This window comes from Xiphophorus maculatus, chromosome 14, assembly GCF_002775205.1.
Source record: "Xiphophorus maculatus strain JP 163 A chromosome 14, X_maculatus-5.0-male, whole genome shotgun sequence".
Lineage (NCBI taxonomy): Eukaryota > Metazoa > Chordata > Actinopteri > Cyprinodontiformes > Poeciliidae > Xiphophorus > Xiphophorus maculatus.
Genome location: NC_036456.1, coordinates 9286246 through 9303903, shown reverse-complemented (window position 1 = coordinate 9303903; position 17658 = coordinate 9286246). Strand labels below are relative to the sequence as shown.

Here is a 17658-nt window from a genome sequence, read left to right as displayed (position 1 = left end):
TTATGTGTCTCTGAATGTTCAGGTTTGACTCCATCACCACATCCAAATGTCGGTTTCGATCTCTAGTTTCTGGCCATAATAACTGAAGCTGTGGGTTGACTCTAGATCATCCCTCTTTCGATCCAAAACTAATTACTTCAGTTTTGTTTGTTCAGCTGGAAAAACATCCACACGCTGGTTTTTATTTTCATTTTCCAAGCATCCGTTCAGTGTTTGAATGGGGTTCATCGTCACCTGCGGACGTTGCAACATGAAGCTGTGCATCTGCATCGCTATGGTAACTATTATTTGTTATCTGAACTAGCGGGAGAATGTAAATATTAAATAGAAGGAGTCAGAGGATTGAACCTAGCAAGGGGAACCAGCTTTGCCCTTTGCTTCAATAAAATACCGTTGGACAGCAACACTTAACAGCAGGCATGAGCTGCTTTTACTGAAATTCATTCTTTTGACATCAACCCACAAGAGTGTTTGTTTTTTTACTTGGATCACTCCCGTGGAGGTTATCTTGGGCTTTAAGTTAAGGAAGCTGATATTCCACTTTTTGCAGGATTTCTCTAACAAAGAGCTTGGGAGAGTTTAACCTCAATCACCAGCCTGTTGGCTATGAGAGACGGCAAGACGAACGGTCTGCATACAGCCTTGTTTGTCGCAGTTCAAGTTTTAAACTTTTTAAGTATAGCTCCTTTTGCATACATTAGCAACACGAAAGCTTGTTTTGTTTGCCTTGCTTGAAAGCCGGGTTCTCTTGCCTTTTACATTTTTAAGAATAGATGAGACAAAAAAACCCAAACACGGGCGAATTAAAAGTTGAATTTAAAAAAAAAAGCATAAATTACAAACGTTCTTCAGTTAACATTTATTTCAAAGGGATTGTTAAAACTATAAAACAGGTAATTTAGTAAAAACAGGGTTTTAAAAAATGGTTTTTTTAGGGCATTTGCTTTCCTTCTACTTCCCAGATCTTTACCAGAAGGGACAAATGCAGCCACCATCCATACCCCAACTACCCACATACACAAGCTGAACATTTTAATAAATAGCACTTTTAGTAGCAACAGTCGTTAAAAGAAAGAAAAAACAAAACAAGCAGTAAAATACCTGGTACAATATACACGTTTCAACCAAAAAGACAATATTAAGATCCGTACAGAAAATTTATAATCGTTAAGTTAAATTGTAGTTATTTTACAAGATGATCACATAAGTTAGAACAAATATGCCTTTTTAAAAAAAATACAAAACAGAACTGAGAAGTGACTTATTATCGAGCCACCCTTTAGGGGAATGTATGTCCTGTAGGCTCAGAGACACATGTTCATGCCATATTTACACAAAATCCCACAAAAAAAAAAGAAAAAAGGAGTCTACTTTAGGGCAGGAAGTATTCTCCTTGGCATGACGACCTACAACCTCAGCCAGGTTTAAATGTCCTCAGGTGTTCCCCCGTTCAGATGTAATTGTTGTTGGGCTCAATCCGGTTCACCACGGAGGAAACTAGCCGCTCCATCTGTTCCGCTCGCTGTTTGCCCGCCTGAAGGACTTCCTCGTGGTTGGCCTTCTCCTCGCTGTCGTAGTCCGTCACCGCCAGGTTGGTGATCAAAGACAGGGCGAAGACGCGCATGCCGCAGTGGCGGGCGACGATCACCTCGTGGACGGTGCTCATACCTAATGATGATGATTAAAAGTGATTGTAAGGGGATTGTAATCTGTCTGGAAGCTTTCAAAAGGTTAAGTTGAAACTATACGCCTCTCTAAAATTGCCCTTCCTTCCTGGAAATTGGGAAGTGTGATTACACTTATCGGCTACTTTGAGATGGTATCTTTTTATGTAGCTCAACTATCAGCAACCTTGCTTTAATAAATGCCAGCACAACTGAAGTTTATCAGGCTCTGCAGATACGACCCCAATAAACTCCCTAGGAAGTCCTGAGAATTCCCAAATTGAAGGGTTTGTCGCGAGTAGAGGCACCTTAGTTCTTCTAAACGTGCCGCTCAGGTGATCGTTGGAGTTTATTGGTGCCCTACAACCATCATTATCATTCACAAATATCTACTCACCAACCGCATCAACGCCCAGCAAGTGGAGCATTCGGCACTCTGCGATCGTCTCGAATGACGGGCCACCCAGCACGCAGTACACTCCCTCCTTCAAGAAGTCTCCGTACCCCAGCTCCTGTCCTACTTCCATGGCCAGCTGCTGCAGGTCTCGGTCGTAGGCGTCAGACATGCAGGGGAACCGCACGCCAAACCTGCGAAGGGAGGGGAAAAACAAAGGTGCACTGGTGAGCAACAACAGTCTGCAAACCATCCAGTGGCGAGTCAGTAGATGTAGGAGAGTTGTGTTTACCTTTCATCATTGGGTCCAACCAGTGGATTGTTGCCGGCGAACCCCGGCAGGTTGATGTGGTCTTTGATGATCATGATGTCGCCCACCTTAAAGTCTTGGTTCAGGCCTCCGGCTGCGTTGGTGATTACCACCGTCTGGACGCCAAGCAGCTTGAAAATGCGCATAGGCAGAGTGATCTGGGAAAAAAACCAAACCACAAACCTCTGTTTAAAGTTGGCTTGGATGCTTTTTGATCCAGATTCTACAAGAAATCCAAGCCGGAGCAGGACAAGCTTACCTTCTGGATCGGATAGCCTTCGTAGAGGTGGAAGCGGCCCTGCATGCAGACACAGGGTTTCCCCTTCATGGTGCCGAACACCAGCCTTCCCGCATGTCCGTGCACTGAGGAGAAACCACAACCGGCCCGTAAATAATCGAGCAGCACATGGCGGCCGGTGGCCTGTCTGCGGGGGTTTCATGTGACCCGACTCACCGGTGCTCTGAGGGAAGTTGGGGATGTCCTTGTAGTTGAAGGCCACCTGGTCCTTTAACAGATCGGCCAGCCCTCCGAGGCCCGAGCCGCACACGATGCCCACGGTGGGGCGCATGTCCGTCTGCGTCAGCAGCCAGTCAGCCGTGGCCTTGCAGTCCTCATAGCTCAAACTGGATGGGGTCGGCACAAAAAAAGGGCAAAGATTAGCATGAGGAATGAGCATAAAGTCGACCAGTGAAGGAAAAGTGGACGGCTTCAGGCTGAAGGTTTAATCTGAGTGAAGCTATTTATAAATTCTGACCTTTTATGTTGTTGCTCACATCAGATCCACTGGGTTATACGTTACACCTAATTTTCTTATATTTATGTTACATATAAAATATCTGCTTAAAAATATTTCAACAATTTAGTATATTCCACTAAATTCTAACCTTGAGTATTTTTATTTCTACAGGGCTTCACTGGAGATTAAATTAAATGTATTAAATGTCTTTAAACTTCTAATTTCTTTGGCCCTGAACACATAAGCTCATGTCTGTCTCTGTGCCATCCCCCACTAATCATGCCCACACATTCCTGAACCCTATTTTTTGCTCCCCCCGTCGTGTCCAGGAAGGACCCACGTGTCCAGCAGAATAAGGAAAGCTTTTTTTTTTTTTTTAAAATGATCACTCACCCCTTGCTTGACTCTGGAAACATTTCGGAAGATTGAATTAAAAGTCTGGTGAAAATAAAAAGGGAAAAAAGTGGACAGTGAGCTCCAAAACACGGGGGAAAAGTTGATGAATAATCGGTGAATCTTCAGTCTTTGAAAGTTTCCTTAAGCCTTGCGATCCCCTGGATGAGTTTTGAAGGTCTGTCCTGTTCCTGCCTCTCTCGCCGGGTTTATATCGCAGACAGACAGAGCGCTCCTCCCACGCCGTCAATCACGCCTGAAGAAGCTGCAGCGCCATTGGTCGAATAGACGCACCTTCAAAATAATGTACGATAAAAAAAAGAAAAAGAAAAAGAGAGGCAGAGAAAAAAAAATCCACCACAAAATGTCCAACTTAGTTCAATCCTAAGATACCCCACTCCCTTTTCAGCAGGAGCGCCAGCAGAAACATGTGTACCCCTCACCGTTAACAGGAAAAGTCGTTTCGCAACTTTTGCTACGTGAATGATCAATCGGGTCTTTATCGACTTGGTGCGCGTTGCTTTTTCTTTTTCTCCGAGACGGAACAAGATAAGACGGGAGGATTCAGCAGCAGGACATGGGAAATGTTTTGTTTTCAGCAACACGTGGTTTCTGATTCGTGGTCGTGTTGTGAAAACAGTTTGTGCTTTCACAAAATTTCCATTATTTTATTTTTTATTTTATTTTTATTTATTCATTTATTTTTTAAGACTTAGTGCTTTATCACACAAGTGTTTTATGGGACCATTTATTGACACTTTCAACACGCAAATAAAACACATTTCTTCTTAGTTTTCTTCATGATAACCTGATATTTATGATTCTGTTGTGTATTTATATTTATATGCTGCCTTACTTACTTACTTACTAGTGAGCACAGATTCACGATCATACAAATATGAGTTGATAAAAATGTAAATAATCTGTACTAATATACTGAATGGTTCTAAAACAGCAAAGGCATTAATTTAAAGTTTTCTTGCCTTAATTGCTGCTGTCACACAAGGCGAGGATTTTTGTTGTATATTTGTTTTACAAAAACTGATCTTGAACATATTTATTAATGCCAATAGATCACTATGATGATCTGGACCAGCAGTCTGTGACTTTTATTATTCAACGAGCCTTTTCCTCTCCATTCAGCTAAAATAAAACTTGTTTAAAGCCACAAATGTTACATTAACGTTTCAATTTCTAAAAAATAAATATAGGAAATTTGTTGTCATTTTTAAAGAATCACAGTTTCATTGGTGTTTTTAGTTTGTTGGCTGAAAAACAACAACAACAACAACAAAAGACAGGATGGATGTATTTTCTTCATGTGGGAAATGAAGCAAAGTTAAAACACGTTCCAACCTATATGACAGGAGAAATGTAAAGAAAAAATATTACTGGCTACTTTCAGCGTTAAATACAAAACCTGATGAAGCTTTCATTTCTCGTATCTATTTTTTAAAAGTTTTTTTTGGTCGGTTTTAATTAAAGTTATTTAGAGCCATTGTGACTCCCGGTTGCAGAGACGACTGTTAAAAAAAAAAAAAAAATCTTCAGTTTGAACAAATAATTTCCCACTCTTCAGACTGTGTGGTCTCAAGAACATCCAAAACAAATGTTTTAATAAAATGTCAAAACTGAATGTTAGAAAACTTTTTTTCTGCTGCTGTTAAACTGAGAGTATCTCTTCATGCACGTCGCTTTAAAACTCTCTTTTAAAACAACTAAAACTGTCTCACGTAGATGCAACAATAAATAATTAGTCAGAAAGAGGAATAGATGACAGTCTGAATCGTCTGAATAGTTTGATTTTGTTGTTTAAAATGTGCTTGTATTGTTTTCTTTACTGTTTCAACAAGATAGTTTTCTGAAAAATTGTCCTCAATTCTTCACAGAATTCAATTGGGAGAATCAGCCAAGCAGATTTCCAGCCACAAAGTAAAGTGACAGAGCGAGAAGGCCGAGACCTGAACATAGAACAGAAACCCAAACTGGTTGTCTGACCCACAGGGTGTTTCCTGCTTCCTATTTTGTCATAATGACAGACAAGTTTAGTGGAAGAAGGAAGAAAAGAAGGAGCTTGGAAGTTGTTGTTCAATATGAGTTGACAGTCTGTTTGGGGAGTAAAATAGCGTGAACTTTAAATATGTATTTCTTTCATCAATGTAATTTTTTAAAATTTGCATTCAGAGAAGTTTCTCAGATAGATTTCATGTCGCAGATGTCATAGCTTTTCCGAAGTTTACCACAATAAAAAGCTAAAAGATTTATCATGGTGAGCTTTAGAGGTTTCTGTTGCCCCTCCTACCATCCCGTTCCCTGCATTCGATGGCAAGATTAAACTCTGCAGTTTGCTGATCTGACTGTAGATATGGGAACATTTTATAACGTGTTTTTTTTCTTGTAGCTGTTTGACGTCCAAAGATCACAACACATTTATCTCAAGGAAACAGGAAGTCATGGAAACTAACTGGAAGTTCAGAAAATACTCATCAAATTAGTAAAAAAGGAACTACAAATAGAAAAAACAAATGCTACAACTGCATCGCAATGAATGCCTTCAAAAACGACAACAAAATCTCAATGTGGGATTATTCCTATGAAATAAAAGATGAATGTTGTCGAGGTCTTCAACACATCTTTCCTGGGATCACTTTGGTTTGACACAGCCTGAGTCAAATTTTATGTTGCAAAACCTCCGTTTGCTACAGTTTAAGATTACATGATGCTAAAGACGAGAAGACTTGATGGAATGATGCGTGACAATGATGCAGCCCTGTGAAATGGCAGAAGAAACGTTTTACATCATATGGTGAGTTCATGACTGCCAGTTGACGGATGCATTCACCACTGGCTCGCCTCGGGGAATGCGTTGCTAAACGGCGAGTTAGAGACACGGAAGATGCAGTGAAACGCGCTGAAATCAATCAGTGGGTTAAAATAAGACTTGAAGCAAATGGTTAAGTTGCTTAAGCTGATCTTTATTGTCGTTAAATGGCAACACACTGGTGACACTGATGCAGCGTATCAAGGACTCAAGCAACGCCACTGTCAGAGATTGGATAGCTGCCTATTACACTGCTGTAAAGTTTGAAATATCTCAAATTTTAGTGGTATGTTACGCTCCAGTCCAAGAGAATATTTGCATTGCTGCTGATAATTTACATACCTACCTACAGTTTGCCTCTATCACAATGCTCAATCGGACAGAAGTCACATGTGGTGTACCCCAAGGTTGAATCCTTGGGCCCCTCCTGTTTAATAAATACAAACTCCAACTGGCTCAGGTTACATAAGAAGTAATACGATTAGTTACCATAACTACGCGCATGATGCACAGCTCAGCATTACAATGTCATCAGGTGACTCCGAACCCAACCAAATACTGAACAGAAAGAAAGAATCAGTGTGTGAATGTGCCACAACTTTCTCCAGCTGAACAAAAACAAAGCTGAAGTTATTATCGTTGGACAGGAAGTTATTACAGCCAGAAACCAGCAATCAGGCCGAAGATCTGGGTGTGGTGACGGACTCTGACCTGAACCTTCAGAGCCACATAAAGGCAGTTACAAAGTCGGCCTTCTGTCACCTGAAGAACATTTCCAGGATTAAATAATTTGTGTTCCAGCTAGATCTAGAGAAACTCATCCATGCTTTTATTTTTAGTGACTTAGTGTTTGATTCCTGCAACAGAGTCCTTACATGTCTGCCTGAAAAATAAAAAATCAATCAAACAACTGCATCTGATCCAGAACGCTGCTGCTCACGTTCTCACTAAAACCAGAAAGACAGAGCGCATCCCCCCAGTTTTATAATTTCTGCATCCCCAGAACCAGAACCAAACATGGAGCAGCAGCGTTCAGTTTTAATGAACCACAAATCTGGAACAAACTTCCAGAAAACTGCAAAATTGCCAAAACTCTGAGGCTAACCCCTTTAAACAGAGAGTTGTCCCCCTGTTTAAAGTTGCCTTTAATTAATTACTGGATCAATATATTTGATGCATATTTGCTGGACGATCTTGATGACGACTTTTAACAAAATCTAACGTTTATTGGTTGTTTCACAATTGGTTACAGTATTATGTTTTTATGTTGTAAAGCACTTTGAACAGGCCTGTTGTTGAAATGTGCTGTGCAAATAAACTTGACTTGTTTGAGTTATGGCTTCCGTATATCATCTGTTATTCCTATGGAAAGTTGTTAACTCTCACCTGATAACACACAAAGTTCTTTGACTTGCTGACCTCTCCGCTCCTCCCCAGGTAAAACAAACACGCCTCCGGCTCAGCCAATCAGTCGGGGCCATCTGACCAGCAGTCAGAGGTTTCGTTCAACCTCTGAATGACAAGGCAATAAAAAAATGATCCCACAGCGACGGACGGGACGAAACAGGAAAACCTGCAAATCAACATCTGGTTAGAAATGTTTGTTTTTATTTTTGAATGTTTCACAAGCTGAAGGAGGGAACGATGAATGGAGTTTAAATTGGTTTCCATAAAATCTTCTCTGTCAGATTTGTTACTTTAAATCAGTTCTGCTTTAGCCCGATGGTTTGCAGAGGCCACATGTAAACAAGCGCCGTTTAACACACACTGTTAGCGTTGCTCTACCTCTCGTAGCCTGGCCTGACATGCTGCTGATCACGCCTCTTCCTCAACAACAGATTCAAGGCAGCAAACCGATTGGTTTCAGGACAGCTCCTTGGCACCATCTCGCACATTCTCTATCCCCACAATCAGAAAGCACTTTGGCGTCACATGTCAAAACTAGCGGTAAGCGTTTAATTGCAGCTTCTTCTTTTTTTTATACACGTGCTTTGGGACTCTATTGAACCACCAAACGCAGATGGAGAAGCCATCTTGCCAAGAGGTTGCTGGACCCAAATTGCAACATTTCTTACATTTTCAGCTGCTGCAGTTTGCATTCACACTGCTCTGTGTCAAACGATCCAAACTAATTCAGAGACCTGTTCCCCTCCCTGCCAGTGGCGGCGCTGCACCAAGAACTACTTAAGAAAACGGCACGAGTGGTGAAGAGGGTTTTTTTTGTTTGTTTGTCAAATGTTTGGTGTGACAACGGGAAGCTTCTTTTAAATGTTTTTTTAAACTTATAAAATAAGATTAAGTAAACTTTTGTTGACATTTAAGTTGAAAGAATTAGTTTTTAAGTTATAATTTTGCCTACATTTTTGACAGAAATAAACAACATAACATTATGCTGACATAGCGGAGGTAGTGTGATGGTCTGGGGCCGCATTACTGTTTTCTCCTATGAAATTAAATCTTTTTCTTTTGAACTACATTTGTCTGATATTTACATTTACTTCACGAACTGAAACTTGACCTGCAATATACTTTTGGTGAAACATTTAAGTGGCAAACAAAAAACAAACAAAAACAAATAGGGAAGACAAATATATACATTCACGTCACTTTAAGCATTCCTTCTTTTGTATTTTGGTCACCGACATTAATTAAACAAGCTTCATTGTGACTTTATGATAAAAAAAATAAAGATAACTACCAACAGATTACTTACTGGAGGATCAGCTTGGCCTGATATGAGCGCAGAATGACATCCGGAGAAGTTCAAACAAGCCAGAACAGACTGAGAGCTGCTGCCATGTTATTTGTCTTTATCTTTCTTTGTTTGTCCGTTCTGTTTGAGGTCAGACACAAACCTTCCTGTTGAGCACGCACTGCAGTACCACAGAAGAAGATTCCCGGTAGCCTTGACGATTCTCTAAAGTCAGGCGAGATTTTTTTTCTCTCCAAAGATACCCAATAACTTCAAACCAACTCATTCCAGGAACACTTTCACAATTTTTTAAAAAAAACTTAGGTAGGTTCAGCAAGCAAGGTGTAAAACTGGGTATCTCACATTATTACTTGTGGTTAAATTCTTGCATATGTGTCTTTGGCAAGGCTCAAACAAGCTTTTTACTCACAAAGGCACCAAAAGCCTTTAAAAGTCCTCAACGGCATGTTTGCAAGGGAAAAAGGACAGTTGATCCGAGCAGAAAATGTTACTCAAAAACTGTTTTGTTTAAATTAAAGAAGAAATTGCAAAAATGCAAAAATATTATTATGTATCACATGGATGTGGTTCATTTAGCAATTCTTTAAAAGACATAAATCATTTTTTTGAGATTCGTACAGATTAAACATTGAACATCTGCGAAATTTTGACTTTCCGTCTTTGAAAATTTGAACTGTGCATATATATAAAAAATAATAATAAAAATGCCTGTTAACTCTTTGACACGTCGGCGAACAGTGAGCTGAGATCCAGAAGCAGCTGCTGAAGTGTTGCTGAGACACTGCAGTGCAACCCGACCGCACAGCTGTAAAACACTTTGACTGTGTGAACTCCTCAGGAACTGAATGAACTCAAACTTTACTCTATTTCAGATTACTGACGACTCAGCTGTCCTTTAATTTATATAGACAATTTCCCCCAAAGCAAGAGGCGAAACTTTGACTTCCTTTTTAAATTTGTTCGCTTTTTGTTTTTGCCAGTGATATTTCATCGAAAACATTAGTATTTTAGATTTACACATCAGCAAGCTGACTTTCAATTTAGTTCCATTAATCTGAGTTTTTTTTTTAAATTATATATTATATTTTTCTTGTCTTTTGCAAAATGTTAAAATCAGGTGCAAACCACGTCCAACACAAATCTGCAGGATCAACCCATGAAATGTACCATGTAGTTATTCTGTTACAGTAAACATAATTTTAATTCATGTCATTTAAAGGCTGTTGCAGTTAGGATTTGTAAAAATATTTGTGTCTGCTAAATCCCAGAATAGAACATTTTTACTACACTTGGGGACGTGCCGGTCTTTGCTCTGACGCCTTCGATAACTAAACATCGGCTCCATGACCCAGATTTATAACAGTCACACCAGAAACACGTTCATAACGTTCTCATCGCTACCTCAGACAATTATTTTAACAATACAGTCTTCATTGTAATTCTTGGCCCCTTTTTTATTGCAGCATTAGAATGCATTGTTGTTCTAGATATAAGTCAAGTTTCTACAGTGTAACATAGATTTGATCATTTACAACTGAAATGTTTTTGTTAAACATTTTCTGCCCTCAAATTGACGTGTAAATAAAAACACTGATCTGACTGAAGGACATCAGTTCCACTCCACAAACCCTGGGAAGGATTTTGCTCCAAGCTTAGTCCCTCATCCTAAAGGAGACACCTAGAGCCTCTAAAAGTCTTAATTTCTTAAATAAACTGAAACGTTTAAGGTATTTTGTTTACACATTGTCAAACTTTTCATACAGGTAGACACGAATCTACATAAATCATAGCAAATAGTTGTTGTTATATTCTGCATAAACATCTCAGTCCTAAAGAAAACTTTAGCCTCAAGGTTACTTTTCACAAACTTTTCTGCTTTTCCATATTTATTTTTACATATTTAAAGTCATCTTTAAAACATTTAAAATCAAGGCAGTGCGAAAATCTTGACTTGTAAATGGAAATGTTTTGCACTTTACGCACGAAGTGAATGATGGCTTCCCTCCATTCAGCTTGAATGGTGTCATATTGTAGCTCTGTGACCTGCAGATGCATCTTTGTTTGTTCTAACAAGCCTGCTGGGTTTTCTATGAGTTCAAGACGCGGACAGACCAGATTCATTCCTCTAGCAAACGCTTATGTTTTACATAATCTCTGTTTGGGTCATCTGAACATATAAGCATGTTTGCATGTTTAAACTGTAATATCAACTTACTGATTATTTTAAAAGTTTTCCTCAAAATTCCTTTTATATGTGAACATATGTGACAGATGCATATCCTTCATTTTCTCACAGGGATGAAAAAAAGTAAGAGTGACGACAGAGTCACACAAGTCCACCTTCAGTCGAGGTTGAAGGTCGCAGACCTTTTGCTCTCGGTCGCATATGTTTAGTGGAAGACTTTTTAACAGATTATAAAACGATTCTTTAAAGTCCTGCGGCGTCAAACCTTCACTCATCAGGTGTGCGCCGAGTCTCTGGGTCGTGCGTGGAGTCGGGTTACATAACGGTTGAACAACATGACCCCGTTTATCTTTTAGCTTCTCTGTGTCAACGCTCCACATCAGCTGTGCTGCTTCCAGATAAGACGACGACACAGCTGGGACGCAAAAACGGGCCAAACATCTGGAAAGTTTGGAAAGCCGGACCCTCGTTCACCACCTTCTGTAACTCTCCGACATGGACGAACTCTAGCAGTTTATCAGTGCAGAGTTGATGGTGGAAGCATGATTAGGTTAAATCCCTTTGGAATATTTCCATAGTCATTGTTTGTTGTCTCTCTCTGATCTCTTGACCTTTCTCCTACCTAGTGGGCAAACTTGACCCTATTTTGCAATTCCCACTTCTGTTACATAACTACTTTTGTCTGAGCTTTTAGCTACTCGTTAGAGGCTTTCAGCCACTTTTCTGCTGTTAGATCCTGACTTGATGATCCCAGAAACGGCGTTCCTCTCCGTCTGACCAGGTGGTAATAAAAACACAGAACCAGATCTATCACTATCTAGAACTACAGACTGCCCTGAAAAAATATATTATTTTCTTTGTTTTGTTTTTGTTCCAGCTAATTAGCAGCTAAATTGGGTGGCGAGATAATATTTTAATTCAAGTAAAATTGGAAATAAACGCAGCTCATTAAATCTGTTCGGATTTATTGAAAAACATATAAAACGAGGTAATTTCAAATACAATGAGATGCTCAAGTAATAGAAATCTCTGCATTGTCCTGCTGCATTTAGTTTACTCTCAAGATTGCTATTTTATTTATTTTGAACATGATAGAAGTATAAAATAGCACATGTTAGAGACATTTTCTGTACCACAGTAATCTTAACATGCTCAAAAAGGTTTAGGAAGAAGTAAAAAACTTACCTTATAAACTCATTGCCACATTTCCAAATGGACATTAATTATTTAAGAATTATTTTAAAAAATAAATAGAAAGACATAGGTTCATTTATTTTCTATTTTATCTGCGTTTCCATATGTCTAAATATATGCATCCATACCCACACACACTCTTATGCATTAGCCACATTTGTGCTAACTCTCACCCACACTTCTATATCTTGTGAAAATGATTCAGTTCACAAGTTGAATATTTTATTAAGAATTCATTTGTGTTATTCAATCATTTACTCAATAACATTTTAGTGTTTGTGGCAAAGAAATAGCAAAATAAGCCCAAGCTATGATATAATTAATAAGATGTACCACACATGAAAAAATAAAAAAGGTGAAAATGATGTAATCCTGTGTTTTCTTAACTTTCAATGTTAAACCTATTTAAGCTGTGTTGCATGCTTCCTCTCCAACTTGTGCAAAGTTAGAGAGAAATCTACGGTGAATATAACTTCTCATGAAATCGTGTAATTGACGTCTTTACAGTTATTTGCTAATTCTTGTTGCAGCAGCTTGTAAAATGCATCAAAGTTTGCGACTGCATCGTCACCTAATGTGAAAAAGTGCAAGGGGAATGTCTGCTTTTCACTTCTGAGCCATGTTAAAGAACAGGATTTGAAGATGTGGCTTTGGCTGAGTCCTGACTCTCATCACCTGATTGTCATCTCACTGAATGGAAACACCTGACTGTAATCTGGTGCTGCAGACACACACACACACACACACACACACGCACACACACACACACACACACACACACACACACACACACAGCAGAGCCAGCAGATCTTAAATACGTCGGCGTTCGGCCGAGAAACCTCAGGTAGAGCATCAAAGAACATTTCGGAGATTTCTCAAAGTACTCAACAAGGTCGTACTTTCAGTTAACACTGTGTAGAATTTGGTTTTCAATAGGTCCAAAAAGTGCAAGGTGCTTTTGATAAACTTAAATTTTTTATTTATAATTTAACAATCTACCATGAAGCCTTGCAGCAACTGGAGTTTATCTGAACGTTGTCAGGCAGGGAAAACTGTTTTAAAAAAAATATATATTTTTTTTTTGCACATTTGGAGAAATAAAAAGCATAAAGACCAAAGCTTATCAAAGTGAAAGAAGAGAGATTAGCCTGCCAGCTAAGCAGACTAAAGAAAACTTACACACTTTACAAGCGTCTCCTCTGCAGAGGTCATGTGTCCGGATGAGGTAGATCAGACGAGGCGAACGTCGTGTTCAGGACGTGGCTTCGCTTCATGGGAAATCAAAATTAGAGGAGCTGTGGACTCAGTGGAACCCATTAGATGAAACCAGATGGACTGACTTCGCACGTGCTTTTGTTTATGTGTGTGTTTAATGGAGGGATGACATTAGAAACCTCCAGCAGCCCTTCTGGCGCTATAGTTTTATTACGTTAAAGATGTTTTTAGAGGTGCGTTCCGCTAGTACTTGGAAGCTGGAATACATCGGGTACATCGGGAAAAACGAAATGGGATTGTTGCTGCTTTCTATGACGGTGATAATTGAGGCGCTAGAAAACAGTTTGCTGGGGCGGCCATGTTGGATTTTTAGTTCAGCAGAGAAAAAGAAAACAAATCACAACCGATGAGCTCGGACCATCACAATAGATAGTTAACAAAAAGTAATTAAGATGAGGCATGTAAGAATCAAAAATTTAAAAATGTGCATAAAAAGAAGCCAATTTTGTGTTTAAGTTGTAACAATAGGTAATCTGTTTGGTACTGTGGAAAAAAACGTTTAATTTCTTCTAAATGGAGCCACAATCGTAAGAAAAATGCATGTGTTGGTTTAACAGTAGCAGCTGAACGAATAAACAAACTTTTCAAATGATTCTGTGCCATTTTTTTTTAACAAACCTCAATTTCAGAGTGCTAGCAAACAAGAATTTCAAGGCTTTCCTGATTTCAAATTGGATTGAAGTTTGTGTTGCGATAATGTTTTAAATACGGGCTGAAAAGCTACACCTGATTTTATGTATGTGATTCATCTGCAAGTCAGAGTGAAGGTGGGGAGGGGTGAATTTAAAAGGGTACGCCACACTTATCAGGTTATTGTTTTTAAGAAATTACAAATAAGTGCTCTTTTTTTGTTAGTATTTTATATAGAGGTGAAGTGCATTAAGGCTGTTTCTTTAAGGAGAATGAATACTTTACCAAGGCAGTGGCACTTGAAGAAATGACACAAATGACCCCAGTGTACCAGAAACCAGCCGTGTGTCTCAGGTGGTGAGTGGGTTTTCACTGAACAGTTCAACTGACGACAGCTTTTGTTTCTATTGGAGTCTTTTTTTTTTTTTTTTTTTTTTTTTTTTTTTTACTAATTCACGTGCTGCAAGAGAAAATCAGGTTTCTGGTCATGAGATGTGGAAAGAAGGATTCCTTGTCTCGATGCAGCTGATCACGATTCCGTACAAGAAGACGACCCAAATGAGATTAGTTTGTTCTTTTTTTTAAAGCTTTGGTTTATTTGTAGCTTCAATGATGAAACATGTGTGGTTTTGTTGTAGAAAGATTCTCACAAGTGTATTATTAAGACTATTTAGTGACAACATCTCTGTTTCTCACTAGGCATTAACACAAACAGTACAAAGAGAGGCTCTCTCAAGAATAATACTAATAAAATAGGAAACATTTATGAGCCAGTTTGTTAATTATTTTCTCATTGTTGGACTGATGATTTTTCTTATAAATGTATCAGTAAACTTTCTTTACTCACTTACAGTTTTTTTTTTTTTACAGAAACCTATAAATTTAGGCTCTTTGAAATCCAGTGGGGACCTCTAGTGGTCACGTTTGGTAACACATTCAGAGAACCTCAAGCGGGGGAATAACAAGAAAAATAAAGAAGAATAAAGAAACACTTTCTCCGACAATAGCAATAGGTTCCTGCCATTGCTTTGCATGGCAGGCCCCAATACAGGGAATAAAACGCAGGTGGTATCAACACATGTTGATTTGGATGTAATTGTGCTTTTCAAAGCACCACAGGTTTAAAAGATTTATAGGATAAATATTTTTTTTCATTAAACACCACCAAATCAAATAATTATTTATATCTACATTTTTTTGAAAGCTTTAAATGTCACTTAAAATATCTAATAAAAAAAACCAAAATAAGTGACCCAGATATTCAATCCAAAATAAAATGTGCTTAAGTATTATTTTATCAGTCGAATCAAATCACTTTTTGTACTTAGTACAAAAGTACTCTCCATTTCCTAAGTAAGTACTCAGTACTTACTTAGTACTTTTTGTTTTCATGGTGCCAAATTACATCAGTGTGAAAAGGTGTTACACAACTTGCGTTATAATTGCTTAATATAAAATCAGTTGCTCTTTTAAAATTAAGTACCGTAATTATATACTTGTGTGATGGTGAGTGAATGAAATCCAAACCTTTTATGGTTCGTAAGATATCAACATTTGTTTGGAGGCATCGTTTACAAGGTGACTACAAAAAACATGCCACATGCAGCACAAAAAAAACTACATCAAAAGGTCAAATTACTCCCAGGTGTTAAACAACATAAAAGCTGTTAAACTGTCCAACTTCAAAATGGCCGCTGCCTTGTGTCCTCCATCAGGCCTGAAACTGGATGATTGATTGCCATTGATAGGCAGGAACTAAAACATCCACTGTGAAACACGACATTTTATATTGTAATTCTCAATTCTGCCACAGGATGGCGCGGTTTCCCCCATGGGGTGAAAAATTCATAAAAAGCTGAATATTACAAAAAGTATGAAGGTTATGAATACCAAGAGAAATAGCCGGCATTAGGAGAGCAAGCTGGATAGTATAAAAGTTGAATGGTGAAAATAGAGCAAAGTATGCAGAAGAAGAAGTGAAGCGAAATTTACGGAGCAACCAGAAAAGTGGGACTCAATAGTGTGAATGAATGCCTACAGCATTAATGAATGCCTACAGTTTTCATTCACACTATTAATAAAAATGTGTAGGGGGGTAAAGTGGAGGGACCAATGGTTCCCTGGTCCAACCTGTTCTGGCGAAGCTGCGCAGGTCACTTCCAGTTCAGATTTGTGGGAAAAATGTATTTAATGCCCACAGATTAATTTTTTTCATAAGCTCACTGTGTGCTATTATTACCCCTAGCAACAGTTGCCATGCTGCTGACAATGATGTCATCAGCATGACTTCAAATGATGTCTGTGTCATGAGGCCCTTCTAAGGATGCCTCTGTGATGTCATAAAGTCCATGACATCACCAACTAATCAGTTAATTCTCCGGTCAGTCAACACAAAATTCATTTGGACATTTTGGACAGCGCAATAAAGACGAGTGATGAAAGCTCCCAGAGTGACGTAGTAAAGGACATAGATTTAGTCTTTTTTAACGAGATGGAAAGAAAACTCTGCGGAGACATTTTTCAACTTCTCTGTGGCGATGATGATGTAGTTAGAGAACTGCTGTTTAAAATGATCAAAAGTGAAAACCCAATAGTTTTTACAAGCCCACACAGAGTTTCAGAAGAACCCTGGCAGGTTCTAGGAAATTAATCTTCAGAAAGATTTTCTCAGAAAGGCATGGAAGTGGATTCAACATGCTGTCTGCTGTGGAGACGATTCAGACGTTGTTCAGACTCAAGAAGCCTCTAAAAGTGGACCAGACGTGGAGCCAGCCTCCGAGTCAGGACTGGGATCTGAGTCAAGACTGGGATCTGAGTCAGGACTGGGATCTGAGTCGGGACTGGGATCTGAGTCGGGACTGGGATCTGAGTCGGGACCGGGATCTGAGTCAGGACTGGGATCTGAGTCGGGACCGACCTCTGAGTCGGGACCGGGATCTGAGTCAGGACTTGGATCTGAGTCAGGACCGACCTCCGAGTCGGGACCGGGATCTGAGTCGGGACCGACCTCTGAGTCGGGACCGGGATCTGAGTCAGGACCAGGATCTGAGTCGGGCCCGACTTCTGAGTCGGGACCTGCTTCTGAGTCGGGACCTGCCCCTGAGTCCGGACCTGCCCCTGAGTCCGGACCTGTCCCTGAGTCGGGACCTGCCTCTGAGTCGGGACCTGCCCCTGAGTCCGGACCTGTTCCTGAGTCGGGACCTGCCTCTGAGTCGGGACCGTCCTCCGAATTGGGACCGGCATCTGAGTCCCTCTGAGTGGGAAGGAGTTGAAAAAGGCAGAAATGTTCCTCTATTCCTTCTGATAAAAACGGTGATCAGTGGCGCAAAAAGTAGGTATGCA

The 17658-nt window shown here is 39.5% G+C and overlaps 1 protein-coding gene across 1 annotated transcript; it reads right to left on the bottom strand.

Annotated features, from left to right (window-relative positions):
- Window positions 1-846: 846 nt before the first annotated feature.
- On the bottom strand, window positions 847-3886 carry LOC102219004 (purine nucleoside phosphorylase-like). Its single transcript, XM_005811554.2, has 6 exons — window positions 3499-3886; window positions 2823-2992; window positions 2628-2731; window positions 2351-2526; window positions 2062-2252; window positions 847-1668 (listed from the first exon to the last, which is right to left on the bottom strand). Exons 1-6 carry the CDS (start codon window positions 3519-3521, stop codon window positions 1451-1453), a joined length of 882 nt encoding a protein of 293 aa, XP_005811611.1. The 5' UTR covers window positions 3522-3886; the 3' UTR covers window positions 847-1450.
- Between the last annotated feature and the right edge of the window lie 13772 nt (window positions 3887-17658).

Excerpts from the sequence above, each read along its gene's own strand:
- LOC102219004 (XM_005811554.2), bottom strand. The coding sequence starts at position 3,521 with ATGTTTCCAGAGTCAAGCAAGGG. Across the intron at positions 2,732-2,822 it reads CAACTTCCCTCAGAGCACCG|TGCACGGACATGCGGGAAGG; the intron begins GTGAGTCGGGTC and ends GTTTCTCCTCAG. Across the intron at positions 2,253-2,350 it reads GTTGGACCCAATGATGAAAG|GTTTGGCGTGCGGTTCCCCT; the intron begins GTAAACACAACT and ends CTCCCTTCGCAG.